Genomic DNA, 22,407 nt, shown 5'->3' on the forward strand with positions numbered 1-22,407 from the left:
GAAGGGCAGGTCGTGCCTCACAAACCTTATTGAATTCTTTGAAAAGGTGACAAAGGAGGTTGATGAGGGGAAAGCGGTAGATGTGGTATATATGGATTTTAGTAAGGCGTTTGATAAGGTTCCCCATGGTAGGCTACTGCAGAAAATACGGAGATATGGCATTGAGGGCGAGTTGGAGGTTTGGATTAGGAATTGGCTGGATGGAAGAAGACAGAGGGTAGTAGTTGATGGCAAAGTTTCTTCATGGAGTGCCGTCACTAGCGGTGTTCCGCAAGGATCTGTTTTGGGACCATTGCTGTTTGTCATTTTTATAAATGACCTGGAAGAGGGGTTAGAAGGTTGGGTGAGCAAGTTTGCGGATGATACGAAAGTCGGAGGAGTTGTTGACAGTGAGGAAGGATGTGGCAGGTTACAGCAGGATATAGAGAAGCTGCAGAGCTGGGCAGAAAGGTGGCAAATGGAATTCAATGTAGCTAAGTGTGAGGTGATTCACTTTGGGAAGAATAACAAAAAGATGGGGTACTGGGCTAATGGTCGGATACTTGGTAGTGTGGATGAGCAGAGGGATCTTGGTGTCCATGTACACAGATCTCTGAAAGTTGCCACCCAGGTAAATAGTGCGGTGAGGAAGGCATATGGCGTACTGGCTTTTATTGGTAGAGGAATTGAGTTCCGGAGTCCTGAGGTCATGATGCAGTTGTATAAGACTCTGGTGCGGCCGCATCTGGAATATTGTGTGCAGTTTTGGTCGCCATACTATAGGAAGGACGTGGAGGCACTGGAACGGGTGCAGAGGAGGTTTACCAGGATGTTGCCTGGTATGGAAGGAAGATCGTATGAGGAAAGACTGAGACACTTGGGGCTGTTTTCATTAGAGAAAAGACGGTTTAGGGGTGACTTGATTGAGGTGTACAAGATGATTAGGGGGTTAGATAGGGTTGACAGTGTGAACCTTTTCCCGCGTATGGAGTCGGGTATTACAAGAGGGCATAGCTTTAAATTAAGGGGGGGTAGATATAGGACTGAAGTTAGGGGTAGGTTCTTCACTCAGCGAGTCGTAAGTTCATGGAATGCCCTGCCAGTAGCAGTGGTGGACTCTCCCTCTTTATGGGCATTTAAGCGGGCATTGGATAGGTATATGGAGGATAGTGGGTTAGTATAGGTTAGGTGGGCTTGGATCGGCGCAACATCGAGGGCCAAAGGGCCTGTACTGCGCTGTATTCTTCTATGTTCTATGTTCTATTACAACACATGGAATTATGGTACTGAGGGTCATATTACAGTGGATAGAGGACTGAGAAACTGAAAACAGACTTGGGATAAATGGGTTACAATTCCAGGATAGCCAATTGTAACCTGTAGAGAGCTGCAGGATCAGTGCTGCTACCTAAACAATTTACAATCTATACTATTGCCTTGCACAAAAGGATGCACTCAATTGTAGCCAAATTTGCTGATGCTACAAAAAATAGGCAGGAAAGCAAGTTGCAAAGAGCAAACTATGGTACTGCAAAGAGATATATTTAGACTATCAGAGTACACAAAAATTTGGTAAATCTATGTATTATGTGGGAAAATACGAGCACGCTCAAGTTGCAGGAAGTATAGAAAAGCAGAACATCGTTTAAAATGGAAGACTGCAGAATGCTACAATGTAAAGGGTGCCCTTGCTCATGAACCACCTGAAGTCAGCACCCAATTGCAGCGAGTAATTAAGGCAACAAATGGAACAATAGCCTGTACAGGACAGAAGTGAAATGCACCAGAAGTACTTTTGTACAATTTTGCTCACATTAAAGAGGAACACACTTGTATTTGAAGCCATGAAGAGAAGATTTACTTGGTTGATTTCTTGGATGAAGGGGTTGCCTTACTTGGCAAGATTTGGCAGTTTGGGTCGATACAAGAGTGGGATCAGAATCATCATATTAAATGGAGAGTTGACATGGGAAAGATTTTTTTGTGGAGGATCTAGACCTGGGAACAAGTTTCATAAAGGATTATAGGAGACAAAAATGAGGGGTAATTGCATCTGAGGGTCAGCAAAACTTGAAATTCTCTACCCCAGTTAACTATGGAGGCTGTGTCAGTGAACATATTGAAGGCTGAGTAAGACGACTGCTCATTAACAATAATTGAGGGGTCAGGCAGGAAAGTAGAGTTAAGGCTACAACCAGATCAGCCACAACTTCACTAAATGGCAGAAGCAGCTTAAGGGGCTGAATAACTTACACATGCTGCTATTTCTTGTGGAGTCTGCATCAACTAACTATATAAGGATGCCAAGATGGTTCGCTTTTTAAATGAGTTCAATTCTTGTATTGATGGAGCTTCATAAAGTCTTGATTCTTTTAGTGTATTAAAGACTCAGAGGCACATTTTAAGATGTACTATTAAATTGATAACACTTAAAAATACAGGTCAAAATTAGAAAAGACTGTACAATGTTGTTGCTAAAAGTATTAAAAGTCAAAAAGTCCTTCATCCCTAAAACAGCCATACATAAGATAATAATTTCATCCATGATCAAGCTCAAACAAGATTGGCTGAAATATTGAAAGGCAAATATTTTATGATGCAATTTCTTTGCTGCTACTTGGTAAGGAATAAAACTTACTGCTTCGAATGCTTCACTTTTTGTTCTAACATCAAATGTAAAATGTCTGTCAATTCAGAATGATTTTTGTTTATTTTCTTCTTTTCAATTAAGTTCCTCTCTATGATGGCAAATGGGGGAACACACCAACCATCCAAGTCACCTCTATACATGACTATCCATCCCCATTAACATTTCTTTTTCAGTAAAAGATGCCACTGATTGAAGTACTGTTCTCAAATTGCTACCACCTCCATGCCATTCAAAAAGCCATTCTTCAGTTAAGAGTTCCTGAGCATCTGCAGGCTGTTTTGATGGCATGGCACAGAACCAAAGTTAAGCTCTCCACACTAAAAATATTGATATTTTGGGAATAAATATTGGAAATATGTAGGTCAGGCAGCATCTGCGGAGAAAGAGTTGATGTTTCAGGTTCTGATTAAGGGTCACCAAGCTGAAATATTAACTATTGGTCTCTTACTGATGCTGCCTAACCTGCTAAGTATTTCCAGCATTTTTCTGATTTTATTTCAGTTCTCCAGGACTTAGTTTATATATACACATGACTCTGAGCTTGGTAACCTGGTAATTTTAGAGATACGAGCATGTATTTAATTCAGTTAAAGGAAAACCATCTTGGCTTAGAAAATTAAGCCAAGGAAAAGGTTAGGACTTCAATAACAAAGATCACATTGTTTCACCTGATACTTATGTAGGAGATATGGTGCATTACAAGCAAGGATTTTGGCTCTGCCCAGAGACACTGAAGGAAAGTTTAGCAGCCACTGCATCATACCAAGACTTGTACTGATCAAGTTCCTTTCATGGCTTTAAGGCATCCCAAGGTCTTTTACCACCAATGTAGTAATTTTGAATTGGAGTTATTGCTACAACAAAGCAGCAGTGAATCTGAGCACAGCAAATCCTCAAATAATCAAAACGTAATTTGTTTTTGTGATGCTGAGGGACAAATGTCTTCAGGAAACCTTTTGTTTAAAAAAAACGTTCAGCCAAAAGATCTTTTACACCCAAAGCAGCCTGATTGGGTCTCAGGTTCAATATTTTATCTGAATGATAGCTCTTCCTAAAGGTTTGTGCTCAAGTCCATAAAGTGATACTTTGACCCACAGCCTGTTGATCAGACAAAATTGCTATCAACTGAATCATAGTTGAAATGAATAGAAGTAAAGCTATCTTTCTATGAACTTCCTGCCTTCAATGCATTCATGGAGACTTTGCATCTTCATCTACATGCTTACCATCTTATCTAGTGAACAATTTTCAAATACCTGCATAATACATATCCGTCATAGTGTCGACTATTTGTTTGAGGTTTTGCACACAGCCAACAGCCAGTGCTACCAACAACTCAAAGCTGGCATTGATTGCAGCAGGTGCACTACAGACAGGAATGGCCTGTTCAGATGGCAATTCTCCGCTTTTCTTGTACTGTAGATAAACATTAGAGGCTGGAAATATGAAGTCATCTATCAGTTCCTGTAGATTCAAGTCAGAAAGAGATAACAGTTACTCATTAACTTAATTTCATTGTCTGCAGTGCATGAACAATAAACATGAATAGTTAAGTGTTAAAATATCAATTCACACTTAAAATTTCAGATTGATATTATAGTCAAATGGGACTGAGGACAGTATAATCATTTGGGGAATTTTTAAAAATGGTTGTTACCATAATACACCAAATTCCATCAACTGCTCCAGGCAAACTTAGGTTTTCTTGCAATGCGTTGACATGTTACACAATTATTTAAACTCACACAAAGATTTACTTTATATAATGATTAGTCTTTTAGCTCCAAACGTTATTCCCTTGTTCTACAGGAATACGGTTAATCCTGGGAATTACAGATCAGTCTTAAGTCAGTGGTGGGCAAATTATTGGAGAACATTCTGAGAGACAGGATTTATGATTACTTGGAAAACCATAGTTTGATTAGAGATTGTCTGCATGGCTTTGAGTGGGGGAGGCCATGCCTCAAGCCTTATTGAATTCCTTGAGGATGTGACAAAACACATTGATGAAGGTAGAGCACAGGATGTGGTGTACATGGATTTTAGCAAGGTATTTGATAAGGTTCCCCATGGTAAGCTCATTCAGAAAGTAAGGAAGCATGGGATACAGGGAAGTGTGACTGTCTGGATACAGAATTGGCTGGCCAATACAAGACAGAGGGTAGTAGTGGATGGAAATGATTCAGCCAAGAACTCACTGACCAATGGTGTTCCGTAGTGATTGGTTCTGGGACTTCTGCTCTGTTATTTTCATCAATGACTTAGCTGAGGAAGCTGAAGGATAGGTTAGAAAATTCAGCGATGACACTAAGGTTGGTAGCTCGTGGATAGTGCGGAGGGCTGTTGTAGGTTGCAACAGGTCATTGACAGGGTGCAGAGCTGGGCTGATCAGTGACAGCTGGAGTTCAACTTGGAAAAGTGAAATGATTCCTTTTGAAAGGTCAAATTTCAATGCAGAATACAAAGTTAAAAGCAGGATTCTTGACAGTGTGGAGGAACAGAGGGAACTTGAGGTCCATGTCCTCAAAGTTATTAAGGCGGCATATGGTATGTTGGTTTTCATTAGTGGGGGATTGAGTTTAAGAGCCATGAGATTATGCTGCAGCTCTACTGGGCCCTAGTTAAACTACACTTGGAATATTGTATTCAGTTTTGGTTGCCTCATTATAGGTAGGATATGGAAGCTTTAGAAAGGGTGCAGAGGAGTTTTTCCAGGATGCTGCCTGGACTGGAGGGCATGTCTTATTAAGAAAGGTTGAGGGAGCTAAGGCTTTTCTCTTCGGAGCAAAGGGTGAAAGGCGACTTGATAGAGTGTACATGATGATGAGAGGCATAGGCAGAATGGATAGCCAGAGAGACTTTTTCCCAGGGTGGAAATGGCAATGATGGGGAATAATTTTAAGGTGATTGGAGGGTTAGAGGTAGGTTCTTTACAGAGTGGTGAGTGCATGAAATGTACTGCCAGCAATGATTATACAGTAAAATAGATTAGGGACATTTAAGTGACTCTTGGATAGGCATCTGGATGATTGTAAAAATGAAGGGCACGTAGGTGAGTTGATCTTAAAGTAGGACAAAAGGTCAGCACAACATCAAGGGCCAAAGGGCCTGTACTGTGCGGTTCTATGTTCCACAAAGTAACATTAAAACTCAAAAGCAAATCAACATTACAGCCTAAATGCAGAGGGAAAACCTGACAATTTGGCTGCAGAAGGATATGTAAATCAGGTGATAAGTTACAATAAATTCAAATACTTATGTCAAACTCTGAAATTCCATTTGTCAACCACCCTCTCCCACTTAAGATGATGGATGACAAAAGCCCTTTGGAACTGGAATCAAATGTCTTGGATAGGAATGAAATATAAGCCTCTTCTCAGTCATGAAAGGCACCTATGATCCAGTGCTCAATTGTATAAAATGTAAAAAATACTGGATGGTAAATCAGGAAAATTTTACTCCTCACGCAAAGGACATTGCAGTTCACCATTTTGCACCCGAATCTTGCCCCAGATCCTATAAAGTCATGATGATAATGTAATTATTTTACTGGTTTTGATTGTGTGGTTTGTAATTTCTTATAAAATAGATAGAGATTAGCTACTAATCTTGTGGCATTGTTCACAAAAAAATTGTCAAACATGTTGCTCAGAACTGAGATCAGATGACAGACTCAGATGGACAGCACAGAAACAGACCCTTTGGTCCAACTCATCCATGCCGACCAGATAAACCAGCCCAATCTAGCCCCACCTGCCAGCACCCGGCCCATACCCCTCCAAACCCTTCCTATTCACATACCCATCCAGATGCCTTTTAAATGCTGCAATTGTACTAGCCTTCACCACTTCCTCTGGCAGCTCATTCCACACACTCATCTCCCTCTGCATGAAAAGGTTGCCTCTTAGGTCTCTTTTATATCTTTCCCCTCACACCCTAAACTTATGCCCTCTAGCTCTGGACTTCCTCACACCAGGGAAAAGACTTTGTCAATTTATTCTAACCATGCCCCTCATGATTTTATAAACCTCCATAATGTCACCCTTCAGCCTCAGACAGCCCTAACCTATTCAACCTCTCCCTATAGCTCAAATCCTCTAACCCTGGCAACATCCTTGTAAATCTTTTCTGAACCTTTTCAAGTTTCACAACATCCTTCCAATATTGCACACAATATTCCAAAAGTGGCCTAAGGAAAGCATACCAAACGCCTCCTTCACTGTCTTATCTACCTGCGACTCTATTTCAAGGACCTATGAACCTGCACTCCAAGGTCTCTTTGTTTAGCAACACTCCCTAGGACCTTACCATTAAGTGCATAAGTCCTGCTAAGATTTGCTTTCCCAAAATGCAGTACCTCGTATTTACCTAATTAAACTCCATCTGCCACTACTCAGCCCATTGGCTCATCTGATCAAGATCCCATTGCAATCTAAGGTAACCTTCTTCGCTGTCCACTACACCTCCAATTTTGGTGTCATCTGCAAACTTACAAGACCTATGCAGATGTAATAGACTGAAAGTGAACCATTGGAAATAAAAATGGATTTGTTTGTGCTAGTTTAACAAAATGGTATAGGCGATGGCAAGGAGAAAATGAGCAAATTAACAGCATATATAATTGAATAGGGAAAAGTTACATATAATGACATTATCATATTCATATTATTTCTACCACAGGTCAATTGTAAAACACTTCACATATAGGACTAATGAGGTATGAACAATACTAAGAAAATAATTACCATGTGTCAGTTTGTGGTGATTTGGATGCAAATGTGATGAGGGGTGAGAGACAGCACATGTGGCCTTAAAGAGTTTTGTTGAAGTGGTTTGGAGGAGGGGAGAACAGAGGAGTTTGAAGAGAGCTGGCAGTCATGGCTTGGAGAAAAATCATGATGGCAAGTGTACAATAAAAAGAATTAGTATTAAGAAATGTCAAAGGCACTTTTAGGAAACTCAAAAGGTAATACACAGACCAATGAGTTAAGTCAGGTATAAAGAGTGAAAAGGACTGAAAAAAGTATAAATTATAAAGCAGATAAGAGATTCTTCAGAAGTCTAACAGTTGCATTGGTGGCTGACGACTATAAAGGAAAACCGGATTGGAGAAACTTCCAATGATCAAAGTAGGCTTAAGTGGGTCAGAGAAATATACATGTATTAAGCGTGAGATCGTATCAAAAATCCTTGCAACATGTTCCACCATTCAGTGAAGTTAAAACTAATCTGTGACCCAACTCTATCTCCCTGTCTTTGTCCCATTACTCCTATTTTGTTTGGCTCTCTAAAATCTATACACCTCAGATTTGAAACTGAATTGATTGAACATCAATGCTTTGGGCAGGAGAGTTTCACACATCTATCACTTGAAAAGTCTAATTTTTAGACTATGCCCCCAAGATTACTAATCAGAAACATTTTATTCCCATCGATCCTATTTGTTCTCCCTTCTGGACACTTCGATCAAATTAGCCCTTACCCTTCTGAATACAGGCAATACTTTCGAAGTTTGTTTAAATGTTTACCTTCTGAGTCCAAGTATTACTCTAGTACACCCACCGTAACTTCCTGCAAGATCACCACAGACTTCCAAATACAAATTCTGTCTGAACATCCAGTTCAATTACACCCAGGATAATCAACTATCCTGAATTTTTTTTAAACATAGTTTTGCATTTTGTCTTTTTGTTCAACATAGTCTTAGAACAATGAGGGGTGATCTCATGGAAACACAGGATTGAGAGCCTTTGCAGAGTACATGCTGAGAATGTTCACCCTCATGGGGAAACTCTGATTAGAGGGCACGATCTCAGAATAAAGGGGCACCCATTTAAGACTCTCTTGCAGAGTTGAGTGCCTTTGGTACAGAAAGCTGAGGGCAGAATCCTTGTGCATATTTAAGGCAAAGATAAATTCCTGATCAGTAGGGGAATCAAGAGTTACAGGGAAAAGGGAGGAAAACAGATGTGAGCCATGTTTCGATTGAATGGTGGAGCAGGCTGAAAGGCTGAATAGCCTACTCCTGCTCCTATTTCTTATGGTCCCCAGGGGAAGTTTCCTAGGACACCATTTGATAGATTTCTCCAGGCTAAGCGAATAGGCCTCCTGTTGAGGCAGCACCATGCTCATGCACAAATACAGCCAGTGACGTCATGTTTAAGCATTTACTAAGGCAATAAAAAAAGGAGCAACAAATAAAGGTCTGTGATAGGAGAAAAGGCTGTAGAAATTAATTAACAAAAGGGGATGATAAGGCAAGGCAACAGGAATAGCACTGCAGAAGTAAAGTCTAAAAACGGGGTCTACAGAAAGCGCAAACAGGAAATCACAATCAATCACCACAATTATCATGCAAAACAACTGATCATAAGTCCTGAAACAAAACTGTTGAACTTAATACTGTATCTGGAACACCATAAAGTATAAATCAAAACAAGAATTTTTTAAAAAATTAATTTGGGATGCAGGTGTCACTGTCTGACCAGCATTCATTGCCTGTCCTGACAAAAAAGAATACAGTACAGATACAGGTCCTTTGAACCTCCAAGCCTGGGCCGAACATTTTTGCCTTTCCACACTAAGTGTCTTCACTTACAGGATCCATATCCCATGATTCCTCTCCTATTCATGTATTCATCCAGGTGCTACTTGAATGCTGCTATTGTGTCTGCTTCCACCACGACCACCTCTTGTAGCATGCTTGACGCACTCACCATCATGGGTCTCAGAGGACTGCCTCACACATTTCTTTTAAAACTCCTCCCCCAACAATTATTCTGCAACCCCTCAAAGGGGCCTTCCACCCTGGGGGAAAGCCTCATTCTCCACTCTATCCATGCCATTTACAATCTTAGAAATTTGTATCATCGCTTCTTGGCCTTTTGGCTATCAAGTGTCTGTTCTGATCAGGACAGGGGTCGAGTTGCGAACCATCAGAGCTAGTGGAGATCATCGCTGGATCGTGATTGGACGTTGGAGGATTGTTTGGTTGTGCTGACCTGCTATTGGTGGATCTTCATGCTGGCTTCGGCCTAACGCCAATTCAGGGACCAGCCAACCTCAGAGCTATGGCCTTAACAGCTGCCTGCAGCCCTGGGCAGTGAGTTCGATACACAGTCAGGGTGACTGTGAAGGTGGTAGAGGATCGTACACCAGTCGACTGCATCCTGTTTATTAAGAAAGTGCTGCTGGGATGCTGTGGGTTTACCGCAGTGGATGTGTACTGCCTGCAGATCTGGGCAACAGGGGAAAAAATACACCCAATGCGACCCTCACCCTGATGGCCACCTTTGTGTGTGGCTGCATCAAGCTGTGCGTGGATCCCCGGTACGCAAACACCAAGTGTCACTATGTACTGAGGTTCTACCTGTCCCTGGTGTTGCGAAGGATGGGCCTGGCTTCGCTGCCACAGAACGCTCTGAGTAGTTGGACCGTTCCGTATCACCTGTCCTTCGTGGAGAAGTTTATGAAGAAAAACACCTTTGACCACAAGTCCATCAGGAAATGGTCAGCACGTAGTGTCCTTGAGACTCTTCTGGAAAAGGAGAGGGCGGATCCTATCGAGCGGTTCCCTGAGCAGACTGTCAAAGCCATTTGGCAGAATGCCTCATCACCAGAACTTTCCAACAAGCACCAAGACATGGCTTGGCTGGTGGCGAGAAGGGCTCTGCCTGTGAGATCCTTTATGCACGCCCGGACTCTCAGACGCACCGGACGCTGCACCCGAAGCAGCTGCGGGGGGGGGCAAGACTGTCACACACCTCCTTCTGGAATGTGCCTACGCAGAAGTCTGGAGAGGAATGCAGTGGTGTTTGTCGAGGTTCGTCCCGAGCAGCGCCGTGACGCGGGACTCCGTGCTCTACGGCCTGTTCCCTGGGACACACACCGAGACGAACATCAACTGTGCCTGGAGAATCATCAACTTGGTGAAGGACGCTCTCTGGGTGGTCCGAAACCTGCTGATCTTCCAGCTGAAGGAGTTGACCCCGACTGAGTGCTGCAGACTGGCACATTCCAAGGGCCAGGACTACGTGTTGAGGGATGCGCTGAAGCTTGGGGCAGCTGCCGCCAAGGCGCGGTGGGGAAAGACCACTGTGTAAAGTCTGCCTGCCTAACGAAGAACAGGGGGCCCATGCAGTCATTTAGGCTCTGCTAACGCCTCAGCTAATTATATGGGCATATGATTGAAAAATGTACTGACCTGTATAAAAATGATAAATTCTGATCTCTGTATGTACATGTTTACATATGTATGGCATGACCAACTGTACAGACCATCAAATTATTTTATGAATCAAGTCTATTTTTGAAATAAAAAAATGTGTATTGCCTGCAGGATTTCCCTGGGGCAGGCTACTTTGATGTGACCTTCAGAAGTGTGAAGCAGTGCGAACAGCTCCTGAAGGTCTTCAAGGAGAAGGAAGGAGAGCCGCTGTTCTCGATCTTGTCAGCAATTCCATTGTGTGTGCTTCCTGCACAGAGTCGTCGGGTTGTTACAATCCATATGTACAACCCCTATGTTCCAGTGGCTGATGTCCTGACCTTCCTGGGAAGGTACGTCCAAGTTGAGGGAGAAGCCACCGATGTGATTGACCCCTTTGGGATCTGGACCAGTACGCGGCAGGTCAGGGTAACTCGGAGGGTCGATGACAATGGGAACATTCTCCACCCACCCTCGAGCTTCGCAATTGGAGGGAGCAGAGGCTACCTGACATATGCAGGGCAGCCGAAAGTGTGCCGAACCTGCGGGAAGTCGGGACACGTGGTGGCGGATTGCAAGGTGACCATCTGCAGGAACTGCAAACAGGAGGGTCACCTGACTAAGGACTGTCAGGAAGCAAAGAGCTACAACCTGTGTGGAGAGGCGGGCCACATGTACAAGACCTGCCCAAGACTGGGGGGGGGGGGGCACTTACGCACAGATGGCTGGAGGTGGCAATGTGAGCCGTGGACCCCCAAAGACCAGTAAGGTCCACCCAGACAGCAGGGAAACAGAGTCTGGTGGCACCCAGAAAGAAGAACAGGCTGGAGTGGAGGAGGTGGCAGCCAGCAGAGAGACACAGCAGCTGATCCTAGCTCTAGCTGGGCAGATGGAAGCAATGGAGGAGAAGGTAATCGAGCAGACAGAGGAGTGGATACCTGTTAAAAACAGGAAGAGAAAATCCGGCCAGGCCCCCGCAGCCTCCCAGCAAAGGGGAAAAGTCAGCTGCACGAGGGAGGGATGGCCAGCTCTTCGGATGGGGAAGACGGGCACAAAGAATGTCATCACCACCAGAAGAGGAGACAGAGCGCCGTAGATAAAGAGGAGGGCATATCTTCCCAACCAGGAAACAACGGACCCCCCCGAAGTGCATCCTCCACCCAGTGAGAACCAGGGGGTACCCCTGCCCCACAACTACAGACAACTGAGAGCTGTGATCCTGACAGTCCCATTGTCAGACACAGAACTGGACGGTACGGACCCTTGCCTTGGCTCAATGACTCCAGAGCAGGTAAATGACCCCAGTCTGGATAGCTACCTCAGCCCAGCGAGGGTCCAGCAGTTCGTGCTCACCATGGGGATGCAGACAGCTACCCCAGAGACAGGACAGTCAAAGGGACAACGGTAACCCCATATACTGGGGGTTAAAGGAGGTTCATTTGCTATTGTATAACAGGGCACCCACTCAGTAGGTGGGTTCTGCTGAAGCCACAGCTAAATAATAAGAGACTGGATGGTTAATAAAGGGAACTGGAAATAGGATAACTGTAAATTTGATTAATTCAATCTGTTCTTTGTAATGTTAAGACATGCAATGTATATATCGATGAATGACATGACAAATTGTACAAGTACCAAAGATTTATTTCTATGAATAAAGTATATTTTGAAATAAAAAAAAATTTGTATTATGTCACTCCTCCTGCGTTCCAGTGAAAACAAACCAGGCGTAGCCAAACCTTTCTTGATAGCTAAAATCCCCCATCTCAAACAACATCCTGGTAAACCTTTTCTGTACCCTCTCTAAAGCATCCACATCCTTCTGGTAGTGTGGTCACCAGAACTGTACACAATATTCAGAGTGTGGCATAACTACAATTCTATAAAGCTGCAGCAGAACTTGCCTATCCTTATACTCACTGCCCCTTCCAATGAAGGCAAGCGTGCCAGAGGCTTTTTTTTTAAACTACCGTATCTACCTGCGCTGCCACCGTCAGTGATCTGTGGACCTCCACACCCAGATACCTCGGCATAATGATATTCCTAAGGGAGATTCTGCCATTATAATTGCCACCTGTACGTGACCTCCCAAAATGCATCACCTCACGTATCCAGGTTAAAATCCATATGCCATTTTTCTGCCTCTGCCTCTAAATGGATCTATATCCTGCTATAGCCTCTGATAATTCTCCTCACTATCCACAACTCCACCACTCTTGGTATCATCTGCAAACTTACTAATTAAATCAGCCATGTTTCCTCCAAATCATTTATGTAGATCACAAACATCAGAGGTCCCAGCTCTGATCCCTGTGGACGATACTAGTCACAATTCTACTTTGCACTGTTACCCTCTGTTTCCTAAGACTAAGCCAGTTCTGTATCCATCTTGCCAGCTCAGCCCAATACCATGTGACTTCACCTTTTGCACCAGTCTGCCATGAGGGACCATGTCAAATGCTTTATCCAAGTCCATGTTGCCCTTGAGGTGGTGGTGGTGGCGGCGATCAGCTTTCTTGAACTGTTGCTTTCAGTTGCACCCATCTAGGCAATTGAGGAGCATTCCATTACACTCCTGACTTGTGCCTTGTAGACAGTGGGCAGGTTTTGGATTCAGGAAGTGAGTGACCTGTCGCAGTATTCCAAGCCTCTGACCTACTCTAGTAGCCAAAGTGGTGTGTCCAGTTGGGTTTCTAGTTATCGGTAACACCACAGGATATTGATAGAAAGGGATTCAGTGATGGTGACATCACAATGTCAAAGGTGGTTAGATTATTTCTCATCGCTGATGGCCATCGCCTGGCATTTGTGCGGTGTGAATGTTTCTTGTCCCTTGTCAGCCCAAGCCTGGATATTGACCAGATCTTGCTGAATTTGGACATGGATTGGTTCAGTATCAGAATCGTCGGGAATTGTGCTGAACATTCCCTTCATCTAGAAGTGAGGGTAAGTAGTTGATGAAGTAGCTGAAGATGATTGGGCTAAGGAAACTACCCTGAGGAACCCCTGTAAAAGTGTCCTGGAGCTGAGAAGACAGGACGGCCAACAACCACAACCATTTTTCTACATGCTAGAAGTTAAGTTTTACCTCAGCCATGTAGGAGGCAAAAGGGAGGAGAATAAGAAAAATTAAGTTGTTCTGTAAACAACAAAAAAAAACATGTTCACACTCAAGGGTAGAAAGGTAATGTCTTACAAAAGTGAGCATTCAAGTTATGTTTGGTACACCCAATGGAGAAGAGACCGCATGAGTAGTGGGTGCAATAACTTTAATACAATAAATTGCTGTTCCACCTTGGAGGAATAGTTCGACCTTGGAAGGGAAGGCATGCGGGTTCAAAAGCATCTGCATGGGGAGGTATCAGAGTGCAATCAATGAGTGTACCAGCATAGTGCAGACGGGGCCAGTCTCTTCAGGATGCTAAATAGAAGGAAAGGCAAGATTATCTTGGATGGTGCACAAAGTTTGGGGTTGTGAAAATAACAAGGATAACCTTGGAGTGACTATGGCAGAATAGTAAATTGCTAGATGAGTAAACCAAAGTCTGAGACTAATATCCTGGGGACACAAGTTTGAATACCACCATAGCAGTTGGTGAAATTTGAAGTCAATAAAAACTAAAAGCATGGCAACGACGTAATCATTATCCACTGTCCACTGTCATAAAAAATCATGCTGAGGAAGTCAACAAGACGAAAGGAAAGAAAGGAAATCTGCCATTATTAACTGCAGTGGCTGACACATGACTCCAAATCCATAGCAAATGTGGTTGCCTTTTAATTTCCCTCTGAAATGGCCAAGCAACTTACTTAGTTCAAGGGCAATAAGGGATGCGAAATAAATACTTGCTCAGCCTATAATGCCCAAATTCCATGACTGAATACCAAAAAAGAAACTATTTAATATGGACTGCAAAGCAACCACAGGAAATCCCTCTACATGGTTCTGAAAGGAATGAAATGGATGAGAAAAGGTGGTCAAGAAGTCAAAGGCACTTCAGTCACTTAACAGGACAAGACGCAAGTGAAACAAAGTGTCAAATTCTTGACAGAAGTAGGCCAAGAGGAAGTCTAGTCTAATATAGTAGTTCAGCTCTCATGTTTTTGCCTCCCTACTAGTCAGAGTTATACAGCACGGAAACAGATCCCTTGGTTGAAGGAGTCAATGCTAACCATGTTCCCCAAACTAAACTAGTCCCATTGCCTCAGTTTGGCCTCCAAACCTTTCCTATTCATGTATTTATCCAAATGTCTTTTAAATATTCTAACTGTACCTGCATCCACCACTTCCTCTGACAGTTCATTCCACATACAAACCACTGTGTAAAAATGTACCCCACACGTCCTTTTTAAGACTTTCTCCTCAGCTTAAACATATGCCTCCAAGTTCCTAATTCCCCACCCTTGGGAAAAGACTCTTGCTATTCACCTTATCTATGCACCTCATGATTTTATAAATTTCCATAAGGTCACTCCTCTACCTCCTATGCTCCAGTGAAAAAAGTCCCAAACTATCCAGCCTATCCTAACAACTTGAACCCTCCAAGCCCAGCAATGTACATATTCACTGAACCTTCTCCAATTTAATAACATAACTTGGTAGATTATATATTCATAGAAGCATACTGTTACTTCATCTTCAACTTCTGTCCCAGCAACACCCACAATAGAAACATATAGACTGGTTCACTGTTATCCAACTTCAACCTTCCAAGTGCCTACATAATTCTTCCTCTATGATTCTTGTTTCTCCTACACACTCCCTAAGTTCAATATAAAATATTTCAATTATGCACTTGAAACATAACACTAAGTTTAACAATTTCAAATAATAATCACTACAATTTTTTCAGCTGCAGTTGTTGACAGATCTGCCACTTCACATTTAGACCCATCTTTTCTTTGTTGTCCCACTCTAACCTCTTTTTACTATGCATTCACATTCTTAGTCAGCTAAATCGGTCCTATTTCTACCTTAACGGAAACCTCTTTTGTTACCTCAATCCCTGCCTCTTGCTTGAAAGAGGGTCAATCTACCTTTTACTTGTTTTCAATGAAAGGTCATCAACCTGAAACACTAATTCTGCTTCTCTTTCCTGACTTGCTGAGTATTTCATTATTTTAGGTAACCAGCAGCCATTGATAAGCTTTCCGGTGCATTATTTCCTTCTATATTTGGTTACATAAGCTGGCTTCAAGAGCTTTCATAGAAAATTATATTTCAATGGATGAAACAGAAGAATAACCTAAAAAATCTCAGCAGGAAATAAGTTCTATTGATAAACAGCAGACCAAAAGCAAGAGACAGGCAAATATGTGCACACATCAAACAAAAATCAAAATTTAATGTTCAGTATTTGTACTATTCAAAAAGGGTTGTAATTCAAATTATCCAAGAAGATATTGCTCGACACAACTTAAAACGTATTTTAAAATGTTAACACATAATTTGTACTGATGTATTTCCAGTTCAGATGTATTAAAACAAACGCAAAACCAATAGGTTTGACATTTTCATGACACTATGGATTTGAACAAAATACTGCACCATATCACACATCTTTAGTTAATTATTAAGAAATACCTTAATGAGATTTGCTCCACCCTTCTCTGACCCCATATGATATTTCTTTTCAGGTGTCTGGAATGCCAATAGCTCCTTTGTAACTCCAAGATGACCTTCTAGAATTGTTTCTTCAACACCAGTTTCACTTGTTCTTTTCACCTCATCCTGACATTTAGGGAAGGGAGATTAGGCAGGAAAAATTAAAAACACACATCATGAAAGCAGTGCCACAATAACAAGATTATGTTTAAAATAGACAATTATTTTTCACATTTTAAAATTTCTCATATATGCGGTCATTATACATAAGCACAGTGCTGGGTGTACTCATTGAGAGTCAGAGTTCTGTTCCTTAATTGCAACTTTACATGGAGCATGGCTGTCTTTCAGAATCAATGTTAAAGCCAAAAAGTTAAGCTGCTGAGGGCAATATTTTTGTTCAGTCAATATAAAAGTTTTAACATTGCCATTCATGTGCAGTAATCGTCATTTCCAACTGAAATAACTGGCAGACAAGACAAGGAAAGCTTCAGTGAAAAAGCTTTAAAGATATTTTCAGTTCAGTACAATATAAGGTCAACTATTGTACCTGTCTGGGTCAACTACTGTAAAAGACATGAAAATCTATCCTTACCTAGCCTGCAGAGGACTTGAAACCAACAACAATATGGTTGCTGCTTAACAGCCCTCAGGACAATTAGGGTTGATTACTAAATGCTGGCCAAGCTAGCAAATTTATTACCCTATGAATTGGGAAGTCAAAGTCGAGGACTTCTAAGGAAATTCCTTCCCAATAGTATGACATTACGTCACCATCTTTGGTGGGTTTGCCCTGCTGGTAGGTCAGGACAAACCTAGGGAGAGGAGTCGAAGAGTGTGGTGCTGGAAAAGCACAGGTCAGGCATCATCTGAGACGGATAGTCGATGTTTCGGGCATAGGCTCTTCATCAGGAATGAGGCTTGTGGGCCAAGGGTGCAGAGGGATAAATGGGAGTGGGGTGAGGCTGGGGAGGGAAGGTACCTGGGAATGTGATAGGTGGATGAAGATGGGGCTCAAAGTGATAGGTAGGGACAGGAGGGTGGAGCAGAGAGGTGGGCACAAAGATGGACAGATAGGACCACTCAAGAAGGCAGTGCCGAGTTGGAAGGTTGGGAGTGGGATATGGTTGGGGGAGGGGAAATGGGGAACCTGGTGAAATCCACATAGGTCGATGAAGAAGGATCAATGTGGATTACACCAGGTTCCCCATTTCCCCTCCCCCCACTTTATCCCAGTCCCAACTTTCCAACTCGGCACTGCCTTCTTCAACGGTCCTACCTGTCCATCTTCTTTCCCACCTATCTGCTCCATCCTTCTTTCCTGTCCCAATCACTTTCACTCCCACCTTCACCTAATTATCACACCCCCATCTACCTTCCCAACCCCCAGCCGCACTCCCCTCCCATTTATCTCTCAGCCCCCTTGGCTCACATGCCTCATTCCTGAAGGGCGTATGCCCAAACCGTCGACTCTCCAGCTCCGTTGATGCAGCCTGACCAGCTGTGTTTTTCTAGTACCACAGTCTTCAACTCTGATCTCCAGCATCTGCAGTCCTCACTTTCTCAGATTTGACTTAAACCGAGGGAGTGGGAATGATGAAGGAAATCTGCCTTCCTTACCTTTAACTCCAGACCACAGCGACGTGGTTGACTTTTAACTGTCCTCTGAATTGGGCAATTATGCCACTAAGTTGTGTGACAATTTGGGATCAATAAAAAATATTATACGAGTAAGCCATGTCCAAGTGTCATGAACAAATTGAAAGAAATAATTGTATTTAAACAATCTCAACTTCCACAAATATTATACTAAGGTTATATGAAGGTTGTGTTTGTATTCAGAAGGAAAAGTATGTCACTTTTGGCAATATCTTAAATGCAAGAATTCCCTCTTTTGGAAGTTAAGATGTGGCATGGCATTAAATACAAGACTTTTTTCAGCAAGTTTCTGTATTTTCCTTCAAAGTCAATATAGGATGATTAGAAATGAATGCCCAAAATAAATAATTTAGGAAGAGTTTATTTTCCATATTTGGAGTTACCTCCATGAACAAGTTCAAAACTTGCAAATAATTTAAATGTTTGACCATGGAATCTAAAAGTACTTAACTATACTGCTGAGGGAATGCACTGTTAAAGCTGCAGCTTTATGAATGAGATGTTAAAGTCAAGTTCAATCTGTTTTTCACAAGACGATATCTTGCCCAACCAAGATAACTAAATACAAAAGTAAAATTTCACTTGTGTAAGCAAGCAGGAGGGATTACTCTTGCTAATGGACAAGTAAATAAATAGTTGGGGTTTACCTCTAAGCAGTAAGGGATTTAAAAAAAAGACTCTCGAGGAGGAAAACACTGACTTTGGATGGAGGGTAACTTAAAAAAAAAGATTTTTGAAAACTGATAACAAGCAAATACTAAATGTTTGACACTAAAAGCTCAGAGGAACAGAAGGGATCTTGGATGCTTGTCCTCAGATCCCTGAAGGTGATAGGATAGGCTATTCGGGTGATTAAGAAGGCATACTATCCGAGACCAAAAAAGAAAAAATGCTGGAAAATCTCAGCAAGTCTTGCAGCATCTGTAAGGAGAGAAAAGAGCTGACATTGAGTCTAACTGACCCTTTGTCAAAAAAAAAGGAGAAATAGGGAGCTAGTTATACTAGGCTGAGAGAAGGTGAGTCATGGCTCCAGAAGCAAAGTTGGCATATAAGAGATTATAATGACGGTGCATAGAGAGATTATAGGGAGATTAGGAGCGGTGAATGACCAAGGCTGAAGCCAGTGCTATGTGACAAAATATGTGGGGGATAGATGGGGGGATGGGGGGGGGGGGGGGGGGGGGGGGAGAGAATGGGTGAAGCAGAGGCAAAATGGAAAACAGAGGAGAAGACTGGCAAAGGGGGAAGAGGAGAAGAAAAAGGTGATGAGAGAGTGGGGAGCGAGAGAAAAAAAGAGAGACAATCAAGAAATAAGAGGTACAGAACAGTGAAAGAAATATATTAAAAAATAAATAAAATTTAAAAATAACTACAGAGCAAATACCATCTGAGACATTGGCCTTTAATCAGTCATGGCAGTAATAACAAGTGTTGGGAGGTTATGTTGGAACAGTACAAAACTTTGGTTAAGCTACAGCTGGAGTGCTGCATTTAGTTCTGATCCCTTCACTGCTGAGCCACCGTGCCAGGGACCTGGGTTCGATTCCAGTCTCAGGCGATCTGTGAGAGTTTGCACATTCTCCCCGTGTCTGCATGGGATTCCTCTGGGTGCTCCAGTTTCCTCCCACAATCCAGAGATGTGTGGGTTAGGTGAATTGGCCTTGCTAAATTGCCCGTACTGTTCAGGAATGTGTGGGTTAGGTGCATTAACTGGGCTAAATGTAGAGGAGGAGGGGAATGGGTCTGGGTGGGTTACTCTTCAGAGGGCTGGTGTGGACGTGTTGGGCCGAAGGGCCTGCTTCCACACTGTAGGGATTCTGTTAAAAAACAACAGGCTTGGGTTTTCTTCAGAGGAGAAAAGGCTGAGGGGTGGAGGGATTATGGCTGGGATGTATAAGATTATGAGGGGCATGGATAGAAGGATTAATAATGAGGGAGCATAACTTTAAGGTGAAAGCAAAAAGTGTAGAGGGGGAGTTTGAGGAATAAATTATCCACCTTGAGTGTGGTGGAGTGCACAGCTTGGGCAGCAGGTAGAGGCAGGAAATCTTTCAACCTTTAAAAATTGTATGGTTGAGCACTTGAAATGTTGTAACATTGAAGTCTATGGACCAAGTACTGGAAAGTGGGATTAATGTAGACAGCTCAGTACAGATTTAATGGGCTGGTGGGCCTCTCTATGGTCAGAGGCAAAAAACAAACTGAAGACTGTTATCAGAGGATGCTGTCATGAACAGTCATAGAGACCAATTTCACTCATCTCTGACTCCAATCAGGGATCAGTAAAACAATGAATGACCATCAGAAAGGGGTCACCAACCGCTTGCTATCCTCAAGCATTTTTTTTCCAATACCAGACTATTCTTACCTGGATGGATCATATCTTTCCAGCCTGCTCATACCACATGTTAGATGGTGTCTATTTAGCTTCTGCATTGATAAACTTAATTTCTAATAAACTACCAGAAAATCAGTTAGAAATGGATAACCGCCTGAGGTATGTGTGGCTCTAAAGTCTTGAGTGTGCAAAAGAACTATGAAATTTATTTGACACAAAGCAACAATGCAAGCTAGTATTAAGTACTTCGGAAAATCCTGAGAATTTATTACATAAATTTAAGCTGTTTCTTTCATTCCCTTTGTCCTGCAGGGAAAGATTCCATGCAAAACGTTATCTTCAGTTCCAAGCTATACAAAACTGACTTCTCAAATGACATGGGGAAAAGGTTATATCAACTCATTATCATTAAAGTGAACATTCATTGTTAAGTGAATTGCCACGGAATTAGAGGGTGAATGATCGTAATTAAAGATACAATAGTGAAGACGACTAAAGAATAAATAAATTAAGGCCAAGATAAAGAGATTTCAAACTAATAAGGGAGTCGAACATTATTGGGATAAGGCAGAAATTGGAGTTGCGGATTATCAGACTCGATGGGCTGAACTACTTGGCTGCCACAATCCCCCAACAGGTCAACCTATGACCTTCATTGCGACCTACCCCTCCGAGTGACCTTTCAGCTGTCTACATTTTTCAACCTTGCCGAATTGATCAAGTTTTCAGATTTCTCCTCCCTTTGAACACATTTTCATCTAGTCATTGTCAGGCTAGATTATGAATCTACTTCATTACCCTACCTCACCAACAAGCAAGTCTTCACATGTGACTTGTTAACAAGTTTTTATTATAATGGCCATCAACAAGTTTTTATTATAGTGGCATTTTCAGTCAACTCACAATGAAGTGAAGGGCTGAAACAAGAGAAGGGGGATGATTTAGGAAGCAATTCTACTGGAATTTGAGCTGAAGGATGAGGTAATGTTGCTTTAAAGCATGACGACTTCAAAACTGCTCATGGCAAAACCAACTATTGCAGGTAAACGTAAATCAGCTAATGCTAATCCACATACACACGGAGACAATTTTGGTCCCTCAATACTCAAGACTTGGCAATTTCTTACAGCAAGGCAAGTTAACATTATTTGTGACAGAGAACATGGATCGCTTATTTATTTTATGCTTTGATGCTTCTTGCAGAGTTAAAATTTGAATGGCCAATTGCTACAGCAAGTTGTGAAGAACAAATTATTTCTGACAACTGTGCGCATACAAGTTTCATAGGACAAAAAGTACTCTTCATTTTTAAATAAGTTGTGCCTTTTGTTCCCACTTGGCTCATTAAACCTTGCTGCATTTGTGAAATAGCACTCTGGCAGCTACAATAATAAATCCAGACAGAAGCAGAAACAAAGCTCAATAAACCAACATCGCACCAAACGGATCAATATACTGCAGATGCTGGAAATTTAAACAAGCAATGCAAGGAACATTCATGTTCAAGAGACTATGCATCATGAACAACGCTGTATGATTCTACCACAAGGCAAGATAAACATGGGAAAAACAAACCAAAATATTAAACTGACCATGTCTTCACAGATGTCATCTAACATGGACACATATTAAAGCACTTCAGGAGTCTTTTAGAAATCTCTCTCCTGAGCAAGACAAATTTGACAGGAGGAATTCACAGCCAGCCAGTTTGCCTTTCATTCACTCTACATGTTAGTTTCAGCTTTGGTGGATAAATGAGGCATAACTGCTCAATTATTTGACTGCCTGAGCATATTTCATACTTGCACCGGAAATGACAATATTTATTCAGGCTGTCACCAAGCTGTCAGCAGCAGTGATTTATTCTTGGAAGTTCAAAGACCACTCAGTACTCTCAATTATGTATCCAATAGAAGTTAGCTGGTCATCTAACATCTTTACACATGATGAAATACAAATACAGCACTTGGAGG

General features: G+C 42.2%; 1 protein-coding gene across 3 annotated transcripts in view; it reads right to left on the minus strand.

Annotated features, from left to right (window-relative positions):
* Nucleotides 1-22,407, minus strand: part of usp9 (ubiquitin specific peptidase 9) — a 275,343-nt gene that overhangs the window by 86,062 nt on the left and 166,874 nt on the right. For all 3 annotated transcript variants that reach the window (XM_087992832.1, XM_087992834.1, XM_087992833.1), the window contains 2 exons: nt 16,417-16,563; nt 3,886-4,093 (listed from right to left, as the gene is read on the minus strand). In XM_087992832.1, the coding sequence (XP_087848958.1) occupies nt 3,886-4,093; nt 16,417-16,563 (355 nt within the window). The remainder of the gene's footprint in view (nt 1-3,885; nt 4,094-16,416; nt 16,564-22,407) is intronic.

Source organism: Chiloscyllium plagiosum, unplaced genomic scaffold (genome assembly GCF_037043375.1).
Source record: "Chiloscyllium plagiosum isolate Xiang-an unplaced genomic scaffold, Cpla_swu_hap1 HiC_scaffold_12, whole genome shotgun sequence".
In the NCBI taxonomy this organism is placed as follows: domain Eukaryota; kingdom Metazoa; phylum Chordata; class Chondrichthyes; order Orectolobiformes; family Hemiscylliidae; genus Chiloscyllium; species Chiloscyllium plagiosum.